Source organism: Oryctolagus cuniculus, chromosome 12 (genome assembly GCF_964237555.1).
Source record: "Oryctolagus cuniculus chromosome 12, mOryCun1.1, whole genome shotgun sequence".
NCBI lineage: Eukaryota > Metazoa > Chordata > Mammalia > Lagomorpha > Leporidae > Oryctolagus > Oryctolagus cuniculus.
In genome coordinates, this window is record NC_091443.1 from 55,775,735 (window position 1) to 55,797,226 (window position 21,492).

The 21,492-nt window shown below is 45.3% G+C and overlaps 3 protein-coding genes, 1 long non-coding RNA gene and 1 pseudogene across 15 annotated transcripts in view; 3 read left to right on the forward strand and 2 right to left on the reverse strand.

Moving 5' to 3' along the window:
• The window catches only part of SLC12A6 (solute carrier family 12 member 6), a 122,521-nt gene extending 119,350 nt beyond the window's left edge, over positions 1-3,171 (forward strand). For all 4 annotated transcript variants that reach the window (XM_008269264.4, XM_051822107.2, XM_051822108.2 and 1 more), the window contains one exon: positions 222-3,171. In XM_008269264.4, coding sequence (XP_008267486.1) covers positions 222-313 — 92 coding nt within the window. In that variant the 3' untranslated portion in view covers positions 314-3,171. The remainder of the gene's footprint in view (positions 1-221) is intronic.
• EMC4 (ER membrane protein complex subunit 4) lies at positions 2,854-9,834 on the reverse strand. 3 transcript variants are annotated; one of them, XM_002718012.5, is made up of 5 exons: positions 9,153-9,834; positions 8,710-8,824; positions 4,045-4,198; positions 3,610-3,770; positions 2,854-3,392 (listed from the first exon to the last, which is right to left on the reverse strand). In XM_002718012.5, the coding sequence occupies exons 1-5, from the start codon at positions 9,236-9,238 to the stop codon at positions 3,357-3,359; spliced, it is 552 nt and encodes a 183-aa protein (XP_002718058.1). In that variant the 5' UTR covers positions 9,239-9,834; the 3' UTR covers positions 2,854-3,356. The 3 variants fall into 3 exon arrangements, with proteins under 3 accessions (XP_002718058.1, XP_051678086.1, XP_051678087.1); XM_051822126.2 differs by lacking the exon at positions 9,153-9,834 and having other exon boundaries at positions 8,702-8,824; XM_051822127.2 differs by lacking the exons at positions 8,710-8,824; positions 9,153-9,834 and adding an exon at positions 7,567-7,701.
• On the forward strand, positions 9,364-11,445 carry LOC127483703 (uncharacterized). Its single transcript, XR_007910206.2, has 2 exons — positions 9,364-9,722; positions 10,432-11,445. It is a non-coding gene; the product is annotated as an uncharacterized lncRNA (long non-coding RNA).
• Positions 11,446-15,570: 4,125 nt separating this feature from the next.
• LOC108178333 (small ribosomal subunit protein uS15 pseudogene) lies at positions 15,571-18,259 on the reverse strand (annotated as a pseudogene).
• Positions 18,260-20,228: 1,969 nt separating this feature from the next.
• KATNBL1 (katanin regulatory subunit B1 like 1) overlaps positions 20,229-21,492 on the forward strand; it is a 49,547-nt gene continuing 48,283 nt past the window's right edge. For 6 of the 7 annotated variants that reach the window (XR_011380832.1, XR_011380833.1, XM_002718010.5 and 3 more), the window contains exon 1: positions 20,229-20,366. The gene's annotated coding sequence lies outside the window, so the exon portion shown is untranslated. The remainder of the gene's footprint in view (positions 20,367-21,492) is intronic. The other variant, XM_051822113.2, reaches the window with a different exon arrangement.

A 21,492-nucleotide genomic window follows, 5' to 3' on the forward strand; every position in this document is an offset into this window, starting at 1 on the left:
TTTAGAAAATGCCTAACAAATGAGTCTTGTAGTATATATGCAATGGGATTACTTCAAAGGGTAAAACTAAATCCAGAATTTAGACTTTCCAATTCTGAGTTTATTAATTAAGACATGTGTACTTACTAGATAGTTCTGTGATAAGTTAAATTCAGATGATGATGATGCCAGATTGTAAAGTGTTGTCTTCTGCCTGTTTGTCTCCTTGACAAGTTCTGAAGACATGGAATTCTTAGAAGTGCTCACGGAGGGACTGGAGCGAGTCCTCCTTGTCCGTGGCGGTGGCAGTGAAGTGATCACCATTTACTCATAATCAGCTCCTGGATGACTCTGCTTGGCCTCACCTTTCCTACAATGCTTCTGTCCTCCATGGAAGTGACAGCTCTTTACTACCACTCCATCTGACTAGAGGCCTGTGTTCCATACACAATACACTGAACTCTTGATGAGCTGAGCCTCAAGTACTTCTGCAAAAACAGTACTAAAAGATCTGCTGTCCTAACAGATGAAGCAAATATTCCTTCAACATCAGAACAATGGTCAAATCCCAAAAGCCATGTCGTCAGTAGAAAGCAAGTTAGAATAGAATTAACAAGCTAAGCCAATAAACGAATTAGTAAAAGAGATGGTTAGAAAGTCAGCTGAAGACAAAAAGCAAGAACATAGCCAACAGTAAAGATAGGTCTCAGAAACCATAGCTTGATGATGACACCACAGAGTTAACAGCCACAGAGACCACCTTATCCTACTGAAGAATTCACAGCCAAGTATGAGGATCCATTACATTTGTAGAGATAACCATGGCAAGCCAAGATGGAAACTTTTTTTAGCTATTTCTTTCTGTACCCACTGCTCTTTAGGACTCAGTAATTTTATGTTAGGGTAGTAAAATACATGGCTGAGACATGGCTGCAGTGTCTACTTTCTCAAAAACAAGATTTCCCCCAAAATGCCAGGCTTATGTATCCAGTGTGTCAGTGTATGTTTCAGCTGTTTATATTAACTCAGAACTCATGCTGTAACTTGTTACCATGGAATTGCTTGTTAAGGGTATAAATTATTTCAGGTTCTTTTTCAAATGGCTGAACTAAGGGAGTTTCAAGATAGTCATTAAGATTTACTTAAGTAGTCTGGTTTTCTATGCAACATGGGCAAAACATACATGCTGTTCCCTAAGAAATATGGGGCACAATGCACACCTTTCTTTCTCTTTATGCCTTCTTCATAAGCACAGGTAAAAAATAAGGTACAGTAGGAAGAATGGCTAAAATCCTCCCCCAAAACCTCAGACCATCTTTAAAGGATGAATTCAGCAACAGAACTGGAAATTCTAGAGCCATATGCTTTCCATAGTGCCAAAGTTATTACTGAGCTGCTGTTCTCCTTACCTACTTCACTAAACTGGCATACAGATTGGCACTGGCTTGACTGAAGAGTTTTTTCACTAAGAAACCTTGGCCTCATCTCCAAAGCCATAGTTAAGACTTGAGGCACTCACCTAAACACCAGAGGAGGAGCATTTTCCCCTTTTCAATTTGATTCCTAATTCTGACTGCAGAAACTTGTCTCTGACCTAAGAGGTTACCCAAGCAAATAGTCTTCGGCAGTTTGTTTTCAGAAAGCTCTAAATGTGCCAAGAAAACACATAAAAAAGCTCAGCTTTTTTATTCACTACTCTATCGGTCACAAAAACCCTGGCTTATTTCATGTCTGTGAAATCTTCCTTTACAGGACAAGTGTTTAGAGAAACTCTTCTTGTATTCAGGCTGCTTTCAGATTTTGCTTTACTAATGATAAAAAGTGCCAATCTTTGATTACTCAACAGGATTTGAAGCAAGCTGAACTGTAGGTGTCAAAATTATTCATTTGACTCATAAGAACAAAGAAAATCCTTCCTTAGAGCTTAAGAAACTTGCGTTACATATTTGTTCCCATTGCTCAGCTTTCAACCTCCAGGCCCACTCAGGGCAGCAGAGCAGACAGGATCCTGTCTTTTTTTTCTGTTGGTTCTAACAAAAGGTAGAAACATTGTTTACCATTCCCATTGCAACACTCCACTGCTTAGTTGTGTACAGTAATAGCGGGACAGGTCCTCTAGGACCCAAGATCTTAAAGATCAGTACTGTCAAGATTAGCCTGCCCAGGAATCCCCCAACATTTACATACACCCCTGGCCAAAGTGACACTTTTTTTTCCCCCCCCATTTAGGACAAGTATGAGCATAAAATAAGGCTAGCTTTAGAACTGATTACTAGTGGTTGGAACTCTGTAAGAGTACTTTAAAGGGATAAGGAAATTAGTGGCTATTAAGATAGCCACTACTTCAACCCCTAAAACACAAAATCACTGTTACATGGAAAAATGGTTATTAGGCCAGATTTATCCTCATCTCTGTCTAAAGCATTTCATGTCTATGTGTTGCTTATGTTGTCTGCAAAGTGTCTGGTCTCTTAATCACTGCAAATAAAGCAATACTGAAAACTTGATGAGAGAAAGCACCTTAGGGGAAGGGGCTTTGTGTTTCAAGAGGGAAGAGAAAAGACAGACCTTCTGCCTTTGGAATGAGACCCAGCTTTTACATCTTACCTATGACTTTAGTAGGGCAGGGTATAATACATTCTCCTCCTGCTGGCCCTCTGCCTTCCACAGCTATTGTAAAAGCTGAAGATGGAACTGCAGCACTTACTCAACAGCAGCCAGGTTCCTCTTGGCAGGCAAAAGGTCTGTGCTCCTTATCCTCCATCGCCTCAGATTCCTGTGGCCCCAAGGATCCCACCAATCCTCATTCCCCCTAAACATGTTAAAAATCCCTTATTGTGGGTATTAAAATAACAGTTACATACTGTAAGCATATTTATGTGCTTTTTTTTCTGGTTTATTTTTCTTTACATCATGTATAATCTGAATCAAGCATTAGTTTATTCCACAAGTGTCTTCGAGAGAATTTTTATGTCCTAGCTTGTGTTAAATAGAAGTGAGATATTAAGGAAAATAGATTTAAAAGCAAACTTTTGCAACTTTTTTAAGCATTGTTCTCAACCATTTAATTTATTGAAATGCTGCTATAGTTACTGACTTAGCAGCAACTGTTCTTTTGTTTACATAGAGTTCTGGTCATGTTTGTTTTGCTCTGTATTGGAAACATAAATAAAGTTTTCTACATTATTTTCAGTCAGGGGTTGTGGTACAATTTCTTTATGACAGCAGTAATATGCACATTGTCCTTCTGGAAGCTGTCTCTCCAGGGGAAAACAGCTATTGGTTCTTCCAACATCAGTGATCACTGTAAGGGTGTGCTTAAGAGCCAATGGAGACTGAAGAAGGATGTACATGAGAAGCGGATACATAGGCCAGGTTCACAGAAGTAATCCTCCACCACTGAACTCCATTCTCTGAAAGGAGAAAAAGCACACAAGTGAATGGTAAATTGCTGAAATAGCTTCCTGAATCGATTACTTAATATTTTACTCACAAACTCTAATAACTTTGAAATTTCCAATGACTCTTACTTCTGAAGAAATTAACTGTTATCCCATACCATCAAATGGATCTGTGATTCTTGTTACTCACATTAGAACTGCCCAGTATCCAGCCTTTCTTGTTCCTTACCTCAGGGGGCTCAATGAAGGCTAACCAATCTGATGCATGTGTAGGCAGTAATCCCATAGACTGGCACTTGTAAACAGCCAATGCCAAACCCATCAGGTTCCCAATCAGATAGACCAAACCCTGAAGAAATTTCTGGCTTGAACTTTCTAGCATCTTGAAAGCTGTTGGGATAACAGAAACTGTCAAAATCAACATAACTTTTTTTCCAGTATGAATCAAGCCAACCACATTTTAAGATAATATACACAGGCCTATAGTAAGATAGCAAATAAGACCACTAAAGGTCAACAGGACACCATGGTAAGCACTGTTCTCCCCTCCATGCCACTACCATCAGCACCACCCCCTGTACATTCTCTAGCCAGGAACTGTGTCCAAGAATTTACCTGTAATTCTTAAAACTTAGGGAAGGATCATTATCTCAACAATACTTACTGGCTGAAATAGCCATAAGTGCCTGAATGGGTCGCCAGGCCATCATACACACCATCATCGTGGGGAAGATGGAGATCGTATTGCCTGCCATGTACATGATGAAGAGGTTCATAGGAATCTGTTTCAGGGGACCCAAGGCAATATCCCAGCAACGCTGAAATAAAACACACAATTTTAACCTCTATCTGATCACTGTCCTCAGTCGCAGATTCACTGTATCACTACCGTTCAGATGAATGGGCCAGCACTGTGGTGCTACAGGTTAATCTTCCACCGGCGATGCTGCATCCCATAAGGATGCCAGTTCTAGTCCTGGCTGCTCCTCTTCTGATCTAGCTCTCTGCTATGGCCTGGGAAAGCAGTAGAAGATGGTCCAAGCACTTGGGCCTCCGCACCCACGTGGAAGACCCAGAGAAAGCTCCAGGGCTTCGGATCGGCCCAGCTGCAGCCATTGTGGCCATTTAGGGAATTAACCATCAGATAGAAGACCTTTCTCTGTCTCTCCCTCTCACTGTAACACTACCTCTCAAATATTTTTTTAAAAATCAAATTTACAGAATTCCCAATTCCTGCCTCTGATACAGTTGACCCCTCAATTCTACCACCTTTTTTCTTGATGTTGCCACTGGAAGCTCTCTCTTCTAAAGTTAACGCATTCTCACCACATTGGGCTTTGCCCTATAGGTTTTCCAGATGTCATTTTTTCTTCTTCTGAGTTTGGCTAAAGAAAAGATTTTCCTATTTAGATACTTCTGCATTTATCATTGTCCCATCTAAATTCAAAAAAACTCCACAGAGTGGAAAATTAGCACACCTCAATAATAGAACATGAACACAAATCAAGACATAGAAGATCTGAATAACAAATGTAACCCAACTGATAGAAAAAATCATTGCACTCAACAAGTGCAGAATTCATTCTTTGCAAACACACAGGATGACTACAAAAACTGATCACTTGTTAAGTCATGGAGAAAATGTCAGTTTACACAAAGCATGTTCTTTGACTACAATGTAATTAAGCTATAAATCAATAATAAAAACTAGAAAACCCCTAGTTTGAAAACTAAAATGTAATTTATGAATCAAAGGTGCAATAAAAATTAAGATTGTTAACTGTTAACAAAAATACCAAATGTTAAACTTGTGATACAGAGCTTTAAGAAATATATAATCTTAAATTTATAATAAAGTATGCATTCATTTCCAGAAGCTAGAAAAGAACAAACCCAAGAATTCTGAAAAGAAACAAAGTAGAACAAAAATTCATGAAATAAAATCAGAGGTTGAACATACTATGAACTTTGTCAGTCGATACAACTGAAATTTAAGAAATGGATAAATTCCTAGGAAAAAGTGACTTACCAAAGTGGCATAAAAAATTAAAAAAATAACTTACAGTCCAATAACTGTTACAGAAATGAATCTATAATTAAACCCAAACAGCTTTCCTTGGCAAATTCAAAACATTTAAGAAAAAATAAAAATTTTTTTAACTTATTTGAAAGAGTTACAGAGAAAGATCTTCCATCTGCTGGTTCACTCCCCAAATGGCTGCAACAGCCAGGGCAGGGTCAGACCAAAGTCGGGAGCCAGGAGCTGCTTCTGCATCTCCCACATGGGTACCAGGGTCCAATGACTTTGGCCATCCTCTGCTGCTTTCCCAGAAGTGTTAGCAGGAAGCTGGATAAAAAGTGGAGCAGTCAGAACCAGCTAGCACCCATATGGGATGCTGGTACTGGAGACAGCAGTGTAACCCAATATGCCACAAGGCTGGGCCCCAAAGCTATTCTTACATAAATTCTTCTAGAGAATAAAAAAAAAATTCTACCACTCATTATGTGAAGTCTCAATAAGTGCAAAAACTTGACAAAGACATTATAAGAAAAATTTATAGGTCAATTATCACTCATTAAATGCAAAAACCCAAAACAAGGGGTGGGCATTAGGGTGCAGTAGAGGTTAACTGCTGCTTGGGACACTAGCATCCCACATGGGAATACTGGCTCAAGTCCCAGCTACACTGCTCTGATCCAGCTTTCTCTGTTAATGCATTAGCAGACAATGGCCCATCTACTTGGGTCCCTACCAACCACATGAGAGACCTGGATGGAGCGCCTGGCTTTGGCCTGGTCCAGCTCCAGGTGTTGCAGGCATGAGGAATTAACTAGCAGTTCCAAAAATGATCTCTCTCTCTCTTTCTCTCTCTCTCTGCATTTCAAATAAATATTAACAATAAAAGTGGGGGCTGGCACTGTGGCAAAGTGGTTTGAGCCACTACCTGCAGTGCCAGCATCCCATAGGGTACCGATTCAAGTCCTGGCTGCTCCGCTTCCAATCTAGCTCCCTGCTAATTTGCCTGGAAAAATAGCGAAGATGGCCCAAGTCCTTGGGCCCCTGCACCCACATGGGAGTCCTGGAAGAAACTCTCTGCTCCTGGCTTTGGATCGGCTCAGCTCCAGTTATTGCAACCATCTGGGGAGCAAACCAATGGATAGAAGATTCTCTCTAACTCTGCATTTCAAATAAAAATATCTTTTAAAAAAGATAAATAAATAAAGGTACCTTTTATATGATTTAAACAAAAATTCTTGGGCCAATATTGTGGTATAGAGAATAAAGCCACCCCCTGTGTTGCCAGCACCCTATATGGGCACAGGTTCCTGTCCCAGTTGCTCCACTTTCTATCCAGCTCCCTGCTAATGGCCTGGGAAAAGCAGTGGAAAATGGCACAACTGTTTGGGCCCCAGCCACCCATGGGGGAGACCCAAATGAAGCTCCTGGCTTCAGCATGACCATGGCCTAGCCCTTGCTGTTGGAGCCATTTGGGAACTGAACCAGCAGATGGAAGATCTCTCTCTCGATCTCTCTCTCTCTCTCTCTCTCTCTCTGTAGCTCTGACTTTCAAATAAGTAAATCTTAAAAATATTTATGAGTCTGGTGCCTTGGCACAGTAGGTTAATCCTCTGCCTGCAGTGCCGGCATCCCATATGGGCGCCGGTTCTGGTCCCAGCTGCTCCTCTTCCAATCCAGCTCTCAGCTGTGGCCTGGGAAGGCAGTAGAAGATGGCCCAAGCCCTTGGGCACCTGCACCCAAGTGGGAGACCCAGAAGACAGAAGAAGCTCCTGGCTCCGGCCATTGCGGCCATCTGGGGAGTGAACCAGCAGACAGAAGACCTTTCTCTCTGTCTCTCCCTCTCACTGTCTGTAACTCTACCTCTCAAATAAATAAATAAAAATCTTAAAAAAAATTTTATAATGGTACTCATTTTCATTTTGTGAAAATCATCTGTGCACCATGAAACAAAGACCATATGATACTGAACAATATTATGGCTGAAAGAGAAACCTAAAAGGGAAAGGAAGGGCCAAGCACTGTACTAGGCACTTGGGATACATCAAAGTCCTGCTGTTATGGAGCTTAACAAAATAGTAAGGCATATAGGCAACAACATGAGTAAATTATATATTCACATCATATATGATTGATAATGGAGAAACACAGCATAGGAAAACAAAATACTTAGTGCCATAAAGGTAGGCTTCACCAAGTCGGTAACACTTGAGAGAACTAAAGGAGATCAAGTCAGGATGGTAGCTGGGGAAGAGCATTCCATGAAGAGCGAAGAAGGCCTGGAAAAGACAGGAGCTTGTCTGGCATTCTAAAGGAGAGCAAGGAGGCCATTGTGACTACAATGGAATCAATGATGAGAAAAAAGGTAGGACATGAGGTCAAATAGGTTCTAAGGGGCTTGGTCAATACAGACTTACGCAGAACATTACAAAAATTGACTTTGGTGCTGAATGAATGGGGAGCCATAGGGGAGTTTTTGAGTAGGAATGATCTGACTTGTTTAAAAAAGGATCATAAACTGCTGTGCTGGTGTAAGATGGAAGAAGCAAGACCAGTCCAAAATCTGCAGATAAGGGCACAAGGAATCTTTGTAGGAAGACATTTTCTCTTTCAAGGTGGTGATGGTTTCATGGGGGTACAGCACTGTCAACGGTCGTCAGATTGCATAATGGTTCTCAACTGAGGGCAATTTGCCTCCCAGGAGAAGGAAATGTTGGAAACATCGTTTTGATTGTCATAACTAGGGAAGGGCACTATTAGCATCTGCTGGGTAGTAGCCAGGGGTGCTGCTCAGCACCCTACAGTGCAATACCCCACCACACACAAGTATTCAGGCAACAGTGCCGAGGCTGAGAAACCACGCTTTAATTGTGTATATGTTATTAACTGTACATAAGCTCTATCTCAAGAATATATATAGTGTATTGCAGACATCTGGGTGAGGGATGGTAGCTTAGATCAGGATGACAGATGAAGGCAGGAAGAAGCAGTAGGACCAAGATTAGTTTGGAGATGAAGCCAACAACGTTCTGGTAGATTGGACTGAACTGTGCAAGGGAAGGGGAGTGCAAAAGAGAGGAGATGGAAACTGCTGGTACACACAGATCATTTGCAACCTACCTTCTTAGAACTTATGCTCCAAACGTCTCTTAGTTTTACCAATTATTAAGCACTTTTGGAGCTGCTAAGCAGACTTCTGTAATAAACTCAAGCAGGTTAGCTCACAAACATCCAGGATAACAGTAATGCTACCCAGAAGAGGATGATGGATCAACTGGCCCAAGGACTACAATAACATTTATACCTCTGTACCTTCTCCACCAGGATCCGGTCTGTCTCCTGCACACTGGTATCAGGCACTTGCTTGTCCAAGTAACCGACTGGGTACAGTGAGTCTCCCTGACCACTACTCCGGTCACTTCGGCCCCTAAAAAACCCAAGCCAAAAAATTAAACCTGAACCTCCCACGCTTATATCCCCATTTCCTGTTCTACCAACCACACGAAGAGAGACCCTCAGATGCATCGATACAAATTCGACCAAGCCTTCTGGTGAGTTCGTCAGCCCCGGGCTTATTAACAAGACAGAAAAAAAGCATCCTTTGGTCACATCACCTCCAATAGCAGAGAAGCTGCAACCTCCCCGGGTTGTGCGCCACTCAACCTGTTCAGAGGCTTGCGCCTCAGGGCCCAGGACCCATCACTCGTACTGCTCTGGGATAGAAGACTGGTGTCGAGCTTCCCCAGATAGCTCACCTGCTGCCTCCTCCAGGCCCGCTCAGCTCAATGGCCCACTTGAAGCGCCGGCCTCGGTTCGCGACCAGGCTCCCTTGGGCTGTCATAGCAACGACCGCTTACTAAAGCCGGGAAACTTCTCACCCCAAACCGTACGCCTGCCGCAGGCCCACTAGCGTCCCTAACTTCAAGGTCCCGTTCTGCAAGAACACTTCCGGCGCCGGTGTATGACGTCACTTCCGCTGCGGGCCTAAGCGCGTTCGGGGATTAGAAAGTGGGGCAAGTTTTAAAAGCTTCCGAAGCGACTCCTGGGAGCTTGCACCTTTCTGAATAGGCTTGCTCTGTGTTCCCTGACCTGAGGTGCGCTTTACAGAGCAGAAGCAAAGTCCCTAAGTGACTCTGTCTCAGGAAGCGAAGCCAAGAAGAGAATTCTTCATCGTCTCGCTCCCGGGAAGAAGCGGTGGAAATCCTCGGTGTAACTCCCAGCTGCACCGCCGACTGCCCTCGAGCGCGTGATTTAGTACCGAGTGTTGAGTATCCCGCGGAGCTTTGTTTAGTTGCGCTGACTTCTCACAGCAACCCTCGAGCTGGGTAGTTTGAGCCCCGTTCTGCGCGACGCCAGGGTGGCGGGGTGGGTTTGGGAGCCGCGGACTGGAGTCAGAGGGCCGCCTCTCACTTCGGCTCCGCTTTCACTGTGTGACCCTGCGCAGCTTGAACACGTTGTGCTTTAACTTCACCCGTAAAAGGTGGATGATCTGCCTATTTTTACGGCTTATTGTGAGCTTACGTGGTACCCACCCCATGCATGATGTGTTGAATTTGAAAATTTAGATCGTTATTCTTGGCGATTGGATTTTGTATTACCTAACTTTTATACCTTTTCACAATTTAACCCACTATTGGATATTTAAATTGATTCCCGCCCGCTCTTATAACCAATGTGAACATCCTGTTTGTCATATTTTGTCTACTATATTCTGCAAAATAGCACTTTTACATTGCATTGTGTCTGCTTTAAAAGTTCATAGGAAAATTGAATTACAGGATAATGAGAATTTTCTGTGAAATTCCTGAAGCTCCCGTACTCCTCTATATCCTGACCTAAATCCCCGAGGGCAGGAGATTAAAGTATTGTTAGAAATAATAGATCCTTTATAGAAATGGGATTCAAATTGAAACTAAACTTATGAAAATTTAGGTTTTTGCACAAACTGTTTTTTCAAGGAAAGGGAAATAAGTATAAGTTTTTCTATCAACTTAGGAAACCGAGTTTTTTTTTTTTTTTTTTTTTTTTTGGCAGGCAGAGTGGACAGTGAGAGAGAGAGAGAGACACAGAGAAAGGTCTTCCTTTACCATTTGTTCACCCTCCAATGGCCGCTACAGCCGGTGCACTGCGGCTGGCGCGCTGTGCTGATCCGAAGCCAGGAGCCAGGTGCTTCCTCCTGGTCTCCCAGGGACCAAGGACCTGGGCCATCCTCCACTGCCATCCCAGGCCACAGAAGAGAGCTGGACTGAAAGAGGAGCAACCGGGACTAGAACCCAGGATTCTAATTCTAATTCCAGATAATCTAGGAACATTTTGACCTTAATTTCTTCATCTCTAGAAGAGACTGATTGTAGGTGATTTCTAAGAGTGAGTGAGTTCTAAAATGTATTATACGTTTGAAAAAAACATTTTACATATTGTTATTCCATTCATATACAAGTACACTCAGGAAAAAATGGCACAAAAGATACATGAGAGTCATGAGACACTGAATCATCTTTTTAAATTGTGCTGTCCCGTGTTCTCTGCATTCTGCAGGTTCTATTTTTTGTAGTTAGAAACATGTAAACAGTATAATTGTGATTCTAATCTTAGAAGTATAGTGGTTTCTGTTCTGAACACACGTGAGCATCAGCTCAAGCACGTTCTGAAATGCTGATGCCTGGGCAGCTCCAGAGATGCTGATCCATCTGCTAAGGGTGGGGTCTGCGCACCAGTGTTTTTTATGGTTCTCCGGGTGGTTGTCCTGTGGGGCGAGAATTGAGAACTGCTAACTTAAAGCAGCTTGTTGCAAAATAACAAGATTATCTTCATCTCTCTGTCTTGTCTTTCAAAATAAAGTGAAAATAAAATATTTAAAGAGTAAAATAAGCAAACACAATAACAAAGTTTGAACTTACCGAGAATTTTAGCAACCACTAGCTTTTGAGAGCCTCCTTGTATGCCTCCCACTGGATTAAACCTTGATTATGATGGACATACTTAACTTTCCTTACTTGTGCCTTTGAGCAAAGATGATTTTAATTAAAGAAAGTACAAGAAAGTAAACCATGATTGTTTTCTTGTTTGACATTTTTAAAGTTTTATTTAAATAATTATTTTTTATTTGAAAGGCACAGCGACAGAGAGAGAAATCTTCCATTTCCCAAATACTGCAACAGCCAGGGCTGAGCCAGGCGGAAGCCAGGAGTCAGGAAATCCATCTGAGTCTCCCATGTGAGTGGTAGGGACCCAGGTACCTGGGTCATCATCTGCTGCCTTCTCAGGGTGTGCATTAGCAGAAAACTGGATGGGAAGTGGAGGCACTGGGGCTCAGTCTGAGGCACTCCACTATGGGATGCAGTCATCCCAAACAGCAGCTGAATCCCCCATGACAACTCCTGCCTCTGTTTGACTTTCATAATTTGTGCCACCTGTAATTTTTGTTTTTTTTTGTTTGTTTGTTTGTTTGTTTGTTTTGCCAGGCAGAGTTAGAGAGAAAGACAAAGAGAAAGGTCTTCCTTCCAGTGGTTCACCCCCCAAATGGCTGTCACTGCTGGCGCGCTGTGCTGATCCGAAGCCAGGAGCCAGGTATTTCCTCCTGGTCTCCCATGTGGGTGCAGGGCCCAAGCACTTGGGCCATCCTCCACTGCCTTCCCAGGCCACAGAAGAGAGCTATACTGGAAGAGGAACAACCGGGACTAGAACCCGGGGTGCCAGCGCCACAGGCAGCCTGTGAGAATTAGCCTAGTGAGCCGCAACGCCAGCCTGTGTATGTGTTTTTTAATCTCACCCTTCACCTCTTTCTGGGAATCAAAGAAGCTAGTTCATGTTGTTTCTGAGCAGTTGCATTTAAATTGAAACTAGAGTAGGAAAAATTTCTCCTCAAACAATTTTTAAGGAGTAGTTTTATAGATACTATCTTGTTTTTGCTCTATACAACTTGATAATGTCTCTATAATAATTCTATTTGGGCCGGCGCCGCGGCTCACTAGGCTAATCCTCCGCCTAGCGGCGCCGGCACACCGGGTTCTAGTCCCGGTCAGGGCGCCGGATTCTGTCCCGGTTGCCCCTCTTCCAGGCCAGCTCTCTGCTGTGGCCAGGGAGTGCAGTGGAGGATGGCCCAAGTGCTTGGGCCCTGCACCCCATGGGAGACCAGGAGAAGCACCTGGCTCCTGCCATCGGATCAGCGCGGTGTGCCGGCCACAGTGCGCAGGCCGCGGCGACCATTGGAGGGTGAACCAACGGCAAAAGGAAGACCTTTCTCCCTCTCTCTCTCACTGTCCACTCTGCCTGTCAAAAAAAAAAAAATAATTCTATTTGGCTGTCCTTTCTGGTCCAATAATTTGCCCAGTGTACTCTGAAAGCTCCTAAGACTGCAGCTTCAATAAAATGGGCTTCCATTGCAGACCAGTTATTTGTGTTATTTTAATTCAGTTATCATTATTGCCTTATGAAAAAGGTCACTCTATGCTATTTCATTCATGACACAATTTATTCTGTGTGCTAGTGGTAAGATCCTAAGTGGAAACCATTTTGTCTTTACACTTTTTTCAGATCTCTTTAGTGAAAAATAATTTGGGGCTGGGGGTACAATCCTTCCTTAGTAGACACTGTGGGGTTACCACATCATTTCTACACACATTATAATTTTTTTTTCAATTTCTAGTTCATAAATTTTTGCAGTGTCATGAGATGTCAGTAATGACACAAACTGGTAGTATAGTACTGGAAGAAGGTGTCGCTTTTAGTAATACCACTGTTTCTTAGCAAGTACCTTCTCTTCTTTTCAGGATGGGTGTTGTGCAATTCACATTTTAACAAGTTCTCGTCATATCACATTTCCCTCTAAGCACTTGCTTAGGAAGCTGGGAGGGTTGCCATTCCCACAGATCCCATTAAAGGATAAGAATCTGAATCACAGCATGAGTCATAATGATACACCACTGACAGCCTAACAAGTCTCTCCAATCATGGTTTCTCTGGATTCACTCTGGTTATCTTGAAAGTGTGTTAAACTATCTCTGCATCAAGTATCCAAAGGACTGATCCAGATCCTTTGGGGTTTCTTTCCCCTATGTGCCAGTCTTTAAAAGCCTCAATCAGTTCAGATATAAACTATTGTTTTATATCCCGAGGCTTCTAAAGAATTGGATGGACTCAGTCTGTGCTTCCTCTTCTCAACCCTTGGCCTCATATGTGACTTTTGCAAGTAATTTGGGATAGATGAGGTCTTGAGGGTGGGGCTTTTTTATAGAAAGCTTTTATTTAATAAATATAAATTTCATAAGTACAACTTTTGGATTATAGCAGTTCTTCCCCCCCTACCTGCCCTCCCACCCCTAAACCATCCCATCTCCTATTCCCTCTCCCATCCCATTCTTCATTAAGATTCATTTTCAATGATCTTTAGATACAGAAGATCAACTCTAGACTAAGTAAAGATTTCAACAGTTTGCACCCACAGACACACAAAGTATAAAGTACTGTTTGAAGACTAGTTTTACTGTTAATTTTCATAGTACAACACATTAACAACAGATGTCCTACACACAGTAGCACAGTGACTCCCGTTGTTGATTTAACAATTGACACTCTTATTTATGACATTAGTGATCACCTGAGGCTCTTGTCATGAGCTGCCAAGGCTATGGAAACCTCTTGAGTCCACAAACTCCGTCAGTATTTAGACAGGGCCATAATCGAGGGTGGGGCTTTCACAATAGCACCAAAGAGACACCAAAGAGGTCTCTTCCGCCTTTTCCCCCACCATATAAGGACGTAGTGACACAGGGGCCATGTGTAAGCCAGGAAGACAGCTCAAAGCAGGAAACCAAACCAGCCTTGAACTTGTCAGCCTATGAAAGTGTGAAAAAATAAAAATTATGTTGTTTAAGCCATCGGATACTATGTTATGGCAGTCCAACCATACTAATGAGAGGATGAAGTGGGATTCAAAAGAGTTGAAGGAGGACAATATGTACCTATTTTAGTACTTGAAAGACAAACTCATCATTTAAAACACACATAAATGGAGATTTGTTTCATTTGCTCCTTTCGTAAATAGGAATTTATACTATCCAGTGATGTGCTTTTTTACTTTATCTTGGGTATCTTCCATGTCTGTCACGAAGATATACCTCATTTTTTTTTTCAAAATTGCAGAGAATACATGGATGTGAGATAATTCAGTTAATCAGACCTCAGTTGATGTGGGCATTTAGGTTGTTCCCATTTTTCACTAGTACCAAAAATGTTGCTATAGACATCCTTGGGTATTTGCCAACAGTTCTTTGTAGAAGAACTATACAATTAGGATTTTTTACTAGATAGTTTGTACAGTTAAATGCTGATAGGTTCAAATAGTCCTTCTAAAATGTACTAATTTACATTTCCAGAGCTTGGGAAATAAATTATTTCTGGAGTATTGTAAGTTGTTTTAATAGTGTCCCCTCCAGGGGCTGGTGCTGTGGCGTAGCAGGTAAAGCCACCACCTGCAGTGCCAGCATCCCATATGGGTGCCAGTTTGAGTCCCAGCTGCTCCACTTCTGATCCGGCTCTCCATTATGGCCTGGGAAAAGCAGCAAAAGATAGCCCAAGTGCTTGGGTCACTGCCATCCACATGGGAGACCCAGAACCTGGCTCCTTCTTCAGCCTGGCCCAGACCTGGCTGTTGCAGTCATTTGGGGAGTGAACTAGTAGATGGAAGATATCTGTGTGTCTCTGTCCCTCACTCTCTGACACTCTTTCAAATAAATAAATAAATGTAAAATATATGTATATACACATATATGAGTATATGTGTATGTGTGTGTGTGTGTATATATATATATATATATATATGTATTTGTTTAATCCAGCACTTAACAAACTTCTGTGGTCAAGGAAACCATTTTTTAAAAGTTGTTTTAGAGGCCAGCACTGTGGGGTAGTGGGTAAAGCTGCCGCCTGCAGTGCCGGCATCCCATATGGAGACCAGTTCAAATTCCAGCTTCTCCACTTTCGATCAAGCTCTCTACTATGGCCTGGGAAAGCAGCAAAAGATGGACCAAGTGCCTGGGCCCCTGCACTCACGTGGGAGACCTGGAAGAAGCTCCAGGCTCCTGGCTTCAGATCGGCATAGCTCTGGCCATTGCAGCCATTTGAGGAGTGAATCAGAGGATGGAAGACCTCTCTCTCTCTCTCTGCCTCTTCTTCTCTCTGTGTAACTCTTTCAAATAAATAAATGAATCATTAAAAAAAAAAGTTGTGTTGTTTTCTTTATCTTTTAATTAAGCAATGATTTTATTGCTTGAGTACCTAGGCAAACTTTTGCCACCAGGTCGGAGGCTGTGGATGACTCATATTTCCAGTAGGGCAGAGGACCCACTTGGTCTTGTAGTAGGGAGCCAGTTGGTGAGTTTGGCTTTCTATCAGAATCAGCATCCTTACCCTTTCTGTTTCTCAAGGTGCTTTTGAACGGCAACTGCTTTTTAAACTAAATGAGAGAGATCTCAGGAAGATCAGGAGCAAGACCTCTGGACTTCAGGAGTCCCGAGATGGTCCTGCCTGCGTAGAACGCACTTGGGCAATGCCACATGAGTCTCTCGGGATCACACCAACTTGCAAGGGAGTCAGGTGTTCTGTGGCCAGTTTGTAAATCTCCTTCACATCACTGGAAGCCAAATCCAGCCAGGTGGGGATGCAGTGGCAATAGGGCAGAACCCACTGGGACAGGCCCTTGCTAAGAGCAAGCATGTGACCCATGGTGGCAGCAGACAGGGAGCAAACAGAGCTGTTTTCTTCTTTTGTGGATCTATCAACATCTTGCAGAACTAGTATCTGAAGAACGCAGCTAATTTTAGGAGGAAACTCAAGCCACCTCCATTTTGTTACAAGAGTGGTCCCGCCTTTGGGTCCAGCCCAAGAAGTGGACTCCATGATTTTTCTAGTGTTCCTGTCTCTAGGCTAGGGAAATGCTTTGCTCTGTCCTGTCCCCTTCCCAAGGACATTCTCCTGAATCTAATCATGGTCACCCTACTAAGGGCTGGCCCACTTCATTTCCTTCCCACCTGCCTGCTCTCCCTGAACTCTTCTCCACTATTCCTCTTTGTTACCAAGCCCCATGTGTTGAACACCTCACTCCAGCCCCAGCAACTGCACAATCAAACTTGTTGTGCACATGATCATATCTTCCAGATACCCTGTTTAATTACTAGGCCATCAGCACCACAGTTACTCGTCCCTCCATCACTACCTCCCCCCAACACACACACAGTATTGCCACTCCTGCCCCCAAGGAGTAGGTCTATTCCTAGCACTTTGCTTTTCCAAGACAGCAGTCAACCATACCATGTTCTCTATCCTGGAAAAATCACTGGACAGGTGAAGTTAGGGGTGGGACTGTTTTGCTGAGAGAAGTTTAATCACTGTTCTAGGTGTTTTATGATGGTATCTCCATTTTCCAGGATCCCCTGAAAGATTATTATTATTATTACTATTATTATTATAGTTGTTGTGCACTTAAGGTCAAAATGTTGTCAAAAGGGTCCAAAGGCAAGAGTTAAGCTTTCAATAGCTGTTGAAGTTGATTTCTTCTGAGAGGATTCGTTCTGAGAGGAGGAGCGTGGTGGGGACAAGAGGCACGGAGTCACCACACAGACCCCGGGAGCCGGGTGAAAGCAAGCCAGAGGCAAGCAGCAGCAAACTTGTTTATTTCAGTTGCTACCGCTGCTTATATAGCCAAGGCAGCCAATCCAGTCCAGGGGCAGTCTATGCCCTAACCAATCACAGCCTGTTGCCAGGCAGTTTCCAAAGCCATCCAATCACAGCCTGTTGCCAGGCAGGCACTATTGCCAGGCAGTTTCTGAAACCATCCAATCACAGCCTGTTGTCAGGCTCTGTTGTCATGTGGTTTCTGAAGCCATCCAATCACGGCCTGTTGGCAGGCAGTTTCTGTTGTCGGCAGCCATCTTGGCATGACCTTCTCACCTTCTCATTCCACTACAAATAGCCAGGAGCCTTGCTCCAACGCTAGCATTCTTCCCACTCTAACATGTTGCCCTCTATCACCTTCCACTTGCTGACAGTATCCCAATTGCAGGAAAGGAACTTGAGGGTAGAGAGAGATGGTCTCTTGGGATTCAGATTTGAAAGTCGCCGAGTATCAAATATTGTCATGGTCATAAATGTTTTTGGTTCACCTGCTTCCCAGTTACAGAGGTTAACTACGAACTTCAAAATACACATTTTAAAAGTTAGGGGACGGCGCTGTGGCGCAGCAGGTTAACGCCCTGGCCTGAAGTGTCAGCATCCCAGATGGGCACTGGTTCGAGTCCCAGCTCTCCTCTTCCAATCCAGTTCTCTGCTATGGCCTGGGAAAGCAGCAGAAGATGGCCCAAGTCCTTGGGCCCCTGCACCCATGTGGGAGACCTGGAAGAATCTCCTGGCTCCTGGCTTTGCAACCATCTGGAGAGTAAACCATTGGACGGAAGACCTCTCTCTCTGCCTCGCCTCTCTCTGTGTAACTCTTTCAAATAAATAAATGAATCTTTAAAAAAAAATAAGTTAATGTATTGGGGCCGGCGCCGTGGCGCAGTAGGTTAATCTTCCGCTTGCAGTGCTGGCATCCCATATGGGCGCCGGGTTCTAGTCCCGGCTGCTCCTCTTCCAGTCCAGCTCTCAGCTGTGGCCTAGGAAAGCAGTAGAAGATGGCCCAAGTGCTTGGGCCCCTACACCCACATGGGAGACCAGGAAGAAGCACCTGGCTCCTGGTTTCGGACAGGCACAGTTCCAGCCACTGCTGCCATTTGGGGAGTGAACCAACAGAAGGAAGACCTTTCTCTCCGTCTCTCCCTCTCACTGTCTGTAACTACCTCTCAAATAAATAAATAAAATTTTTAAATAAAAAGTTAATGTATTTATTTGAACGAGAGAAAGAGGGAAAGACAGAGATTTCCATCTGCTGCTTCACTCCCCGGATGGCCACATGGTCAGAACCGGGCTAGGCCAAAGCCAGGGGCATGGAACTCCACCCAGGTCTGCCACTTGGGCAGGGGTTCAAGCACTTGGACCGTCTTCACGAGCTGGGGCCCACACGAGATGCTGATAGTGCAGGTGGCGGCTTTACCCACTGTACCAAAATGCCAGCTCCTTGAAACAATCTTAATGATAGGATCCCCTACCATTCAACAACTTCCATTCACTCCCACCCTCCACTCCCTAAAAACCCAAACAAGACTGCTGCTTCTGCCACCAAGCAGAGTTTGAAACAATCGTGAGTCTTGTAAGCCAGGAGTGAGCTGTGCTCATTTTCACGGCAGCTGCTCTGTCTGAAAGATTCCCTACTGCCGCTGCTTTCTTAGCATGCAGAGGAAGGTGGGGATTGACTCTCCCTTCTTTTAAAGATTTGGTCTGTTTCCTGGAAAGGCAGAGTAACTGAGAGAGAGGGATAGACAGAGAGAAAGACATCTTTCTGCTTCACTCCCCAGATGACTGCAACAGCTACAGCTGGGCTAGGTTTAGCCCACTGAGCCACAAGACCTGCCCCCTAACTTTTCATTTTGATTGCTAAAGTCACAGGCCCAGAATTTTCTAAAGGAGCTGAGGCTGGGCAGCAGATGTTACTCAGGGAATGGATGAGCTGTTGGTTTCCTTTAGGTGTCTTCAACATCCTTTATCAGGCCCAGCATCCATCTAAGTCAATGAGAACAGGACAATGCAGTATATGCTATGAGGCTTGGAACCTCTCAACAGAATCCGGCCACTTTGATATCTAAGGTTCTTGCCACCAAGCCACACCCCCTCTACCCCCGGCAACCTGCATTCTGGTGGCAGATCCATCCTTCTACAGTACTGACTTAATTCTTTTTTTGTTTAAATTTATTTGTTGACTTGATTCTGTTGCTCCCCTGCTCCAAGTCTTCTTGTCTCCTTGCTTGGCCCAAACACCTTCTCCTGATAATTGTAGGTGGTCACACGTGTCAGTCTTCATTCCTGCCACTCTCCAAAGCTCGCTTCACTCCACTCACATTGGGATAGGTGGTGGTCTGGAACTTACTTTGCGTTTCCCCCTCTCCATATGGAACACCTTGCCTGTAAAAGTCCTGTCCGTCGCGGCAGGTGCCCCCTCAAACTTTTTTTCTGCAGTCCTGCCCCTGCTGGCTGCCAAGAAGTGTGTGTACGACTTTGTATGAGAGTTCGCTTCCTCCTGTGGGTGCTTAGGGGTCTGGTTGCCACACACGCTGCCCCGAATTGTTCTGTACGCTTTAGAGAGAGGGGTGTGAGGCAGGAAGACTGCTGCTGCCCGTGAAGGCTGGGGAATCACCCACCCACCCACACACACACACACACACGAGAATCCTGGCACGGGAGGCAACCAGAGGCCTGGTTTTAGCCGAGGGCAGGCAGATTCCCTGGGCTCCGTTACTTGCGTTACCACATCTTCCCTCTCCCTTGAGGGCTAGGACCATGTCGTACACTCTTTCACCCTCTTCTGGTGACTGCCAACCACAACGCCTTTTGCATAGTGGGTCATCTAGAAATTCCTGTTTACGCTGATGAAGAAACAGCTTGAGAGAAAGTGACCGCACCCAGGTGTACTGAATTTTTATCTTCTTCAAGACAACGCACCTACTTGGCGGGAGTCACGCTCAGGAAATAACTGTCGTTTGCCCCCGGAGCCCTGGGATCAGCTCCTGTTTGCAGTTAGGACTCGCCAAGCCCTGGCCAGCTCGGCTACCGTTTGCACGCGTGGCCACCAGGAGGCGTCGTGGTCACACGCCCTCTTCCCCCTCCCTCCTGTGCTCTGTGACCCGAGAGGGGTGGAGCCGGCGCGGGGGCGGAGCCTAGGCGACGCCCACCGGGAGCTATCCCGGCGGGCCGCGCGCACGGCGGCGTTTGAATGGCTGTGCGTCGGGCCCGGCGGGGCCGCCGACGGACTCTCTAGGCTGCCGGGCGCGGTCCGTCATCGCCGGGGCAGGGCAGAGGCGCCGAGGTACCATGAGGCGCAGGTGAGTGACGGCCGAGCCTGTGCGGGCTGCGTGCCTGCCGCTGCCGCCCAGGGCTTCTCCAGCCCCGGCCCGCTCGCAGGCCCCGCGGCGGCCTGGGCTCGGGCCGGCCCGTGGCGGGGCTCCCCGGGTGTCCGCGGCGAGGCCGGGGTGGAGCCTCGGGTGTCCGCGGCGAGGCGGGGCGGGGGTGGAGTCCCGGGTGTCCGCGGCGGCCTGGGCTCGGGCCGGGGTGGAGCCCCCGGGTGTCCGCGGCAGGGCCGGGCTGGAGCCCCCGGGTGTCCGCGGCGGCCTGGGCTCGGGCCGGCCCGTGTTGGGGCGTGGTGGAGCCCCCGGGTGTCCGCGGCGGGGCGGGGTGGGCAGCGTGGCCCGCAGCCGCCCGAGTGGGCCCGGGGCTCCGGACCTGCTGTCACGTATTCTGGGGTGGAGTCGGCGTCTGCAGCCTGGGGAGAGGCGAGGCGAGGCGAGGCGTGTGGGACAGGTTTCCGAGAGCCGCCTAGGCCCCGCCGCCGCATTTCCTCGTTTTCCGACGGCTGCTCGGCTTCCTGACAGATGAGCTTTTGTCTTGCGGGACAAAAGCTTCGCATAACTGCATAGGAATTGCCGATTTCGACTTTCAAACGTCGCTGTGTTTTCTGAAAAGTCGTTCGTAACCGTGCCTAGGGTTTGGTTTTGTTTTAAACCGCTCTCTTAAATGGGCTAAACAGAGGCAACAGCGGGTTATTGTTTTTTTTTTCTTCTTCTGTGGCTTATGAAGTTAAACAGGGGCATCTAGGTCAGTTTCTTTGCAGGTTGAAAAAAAAAAATTGCCAGGGAAGTTCGTTCTGAAGTCGCCAGGTTAGCGTTCGGCCGCGGTGGTGAGGGCGAGTCCACCTGGGTGCTTAAGTGTCGTCTTGATTGGCTTTTCAGCCAGCTTCAGGCTTGAAGCAGAATCCTGTCGCTGGGGCTTCTGCTCGGCTAGTAGCTAGCACTGCAGGAATAATAATGGGTACTTCTACTTTGTGCTTCATGCACTGGGCATTATTTTAAGCGTTTTCTTTGGAATGGTGGTATTACCGACATTTTGACATCGAGGAAACTGAAGCATGAGGGAGTTAAATGTCTTATACAAGCTTAAACTGCTAATATGAAT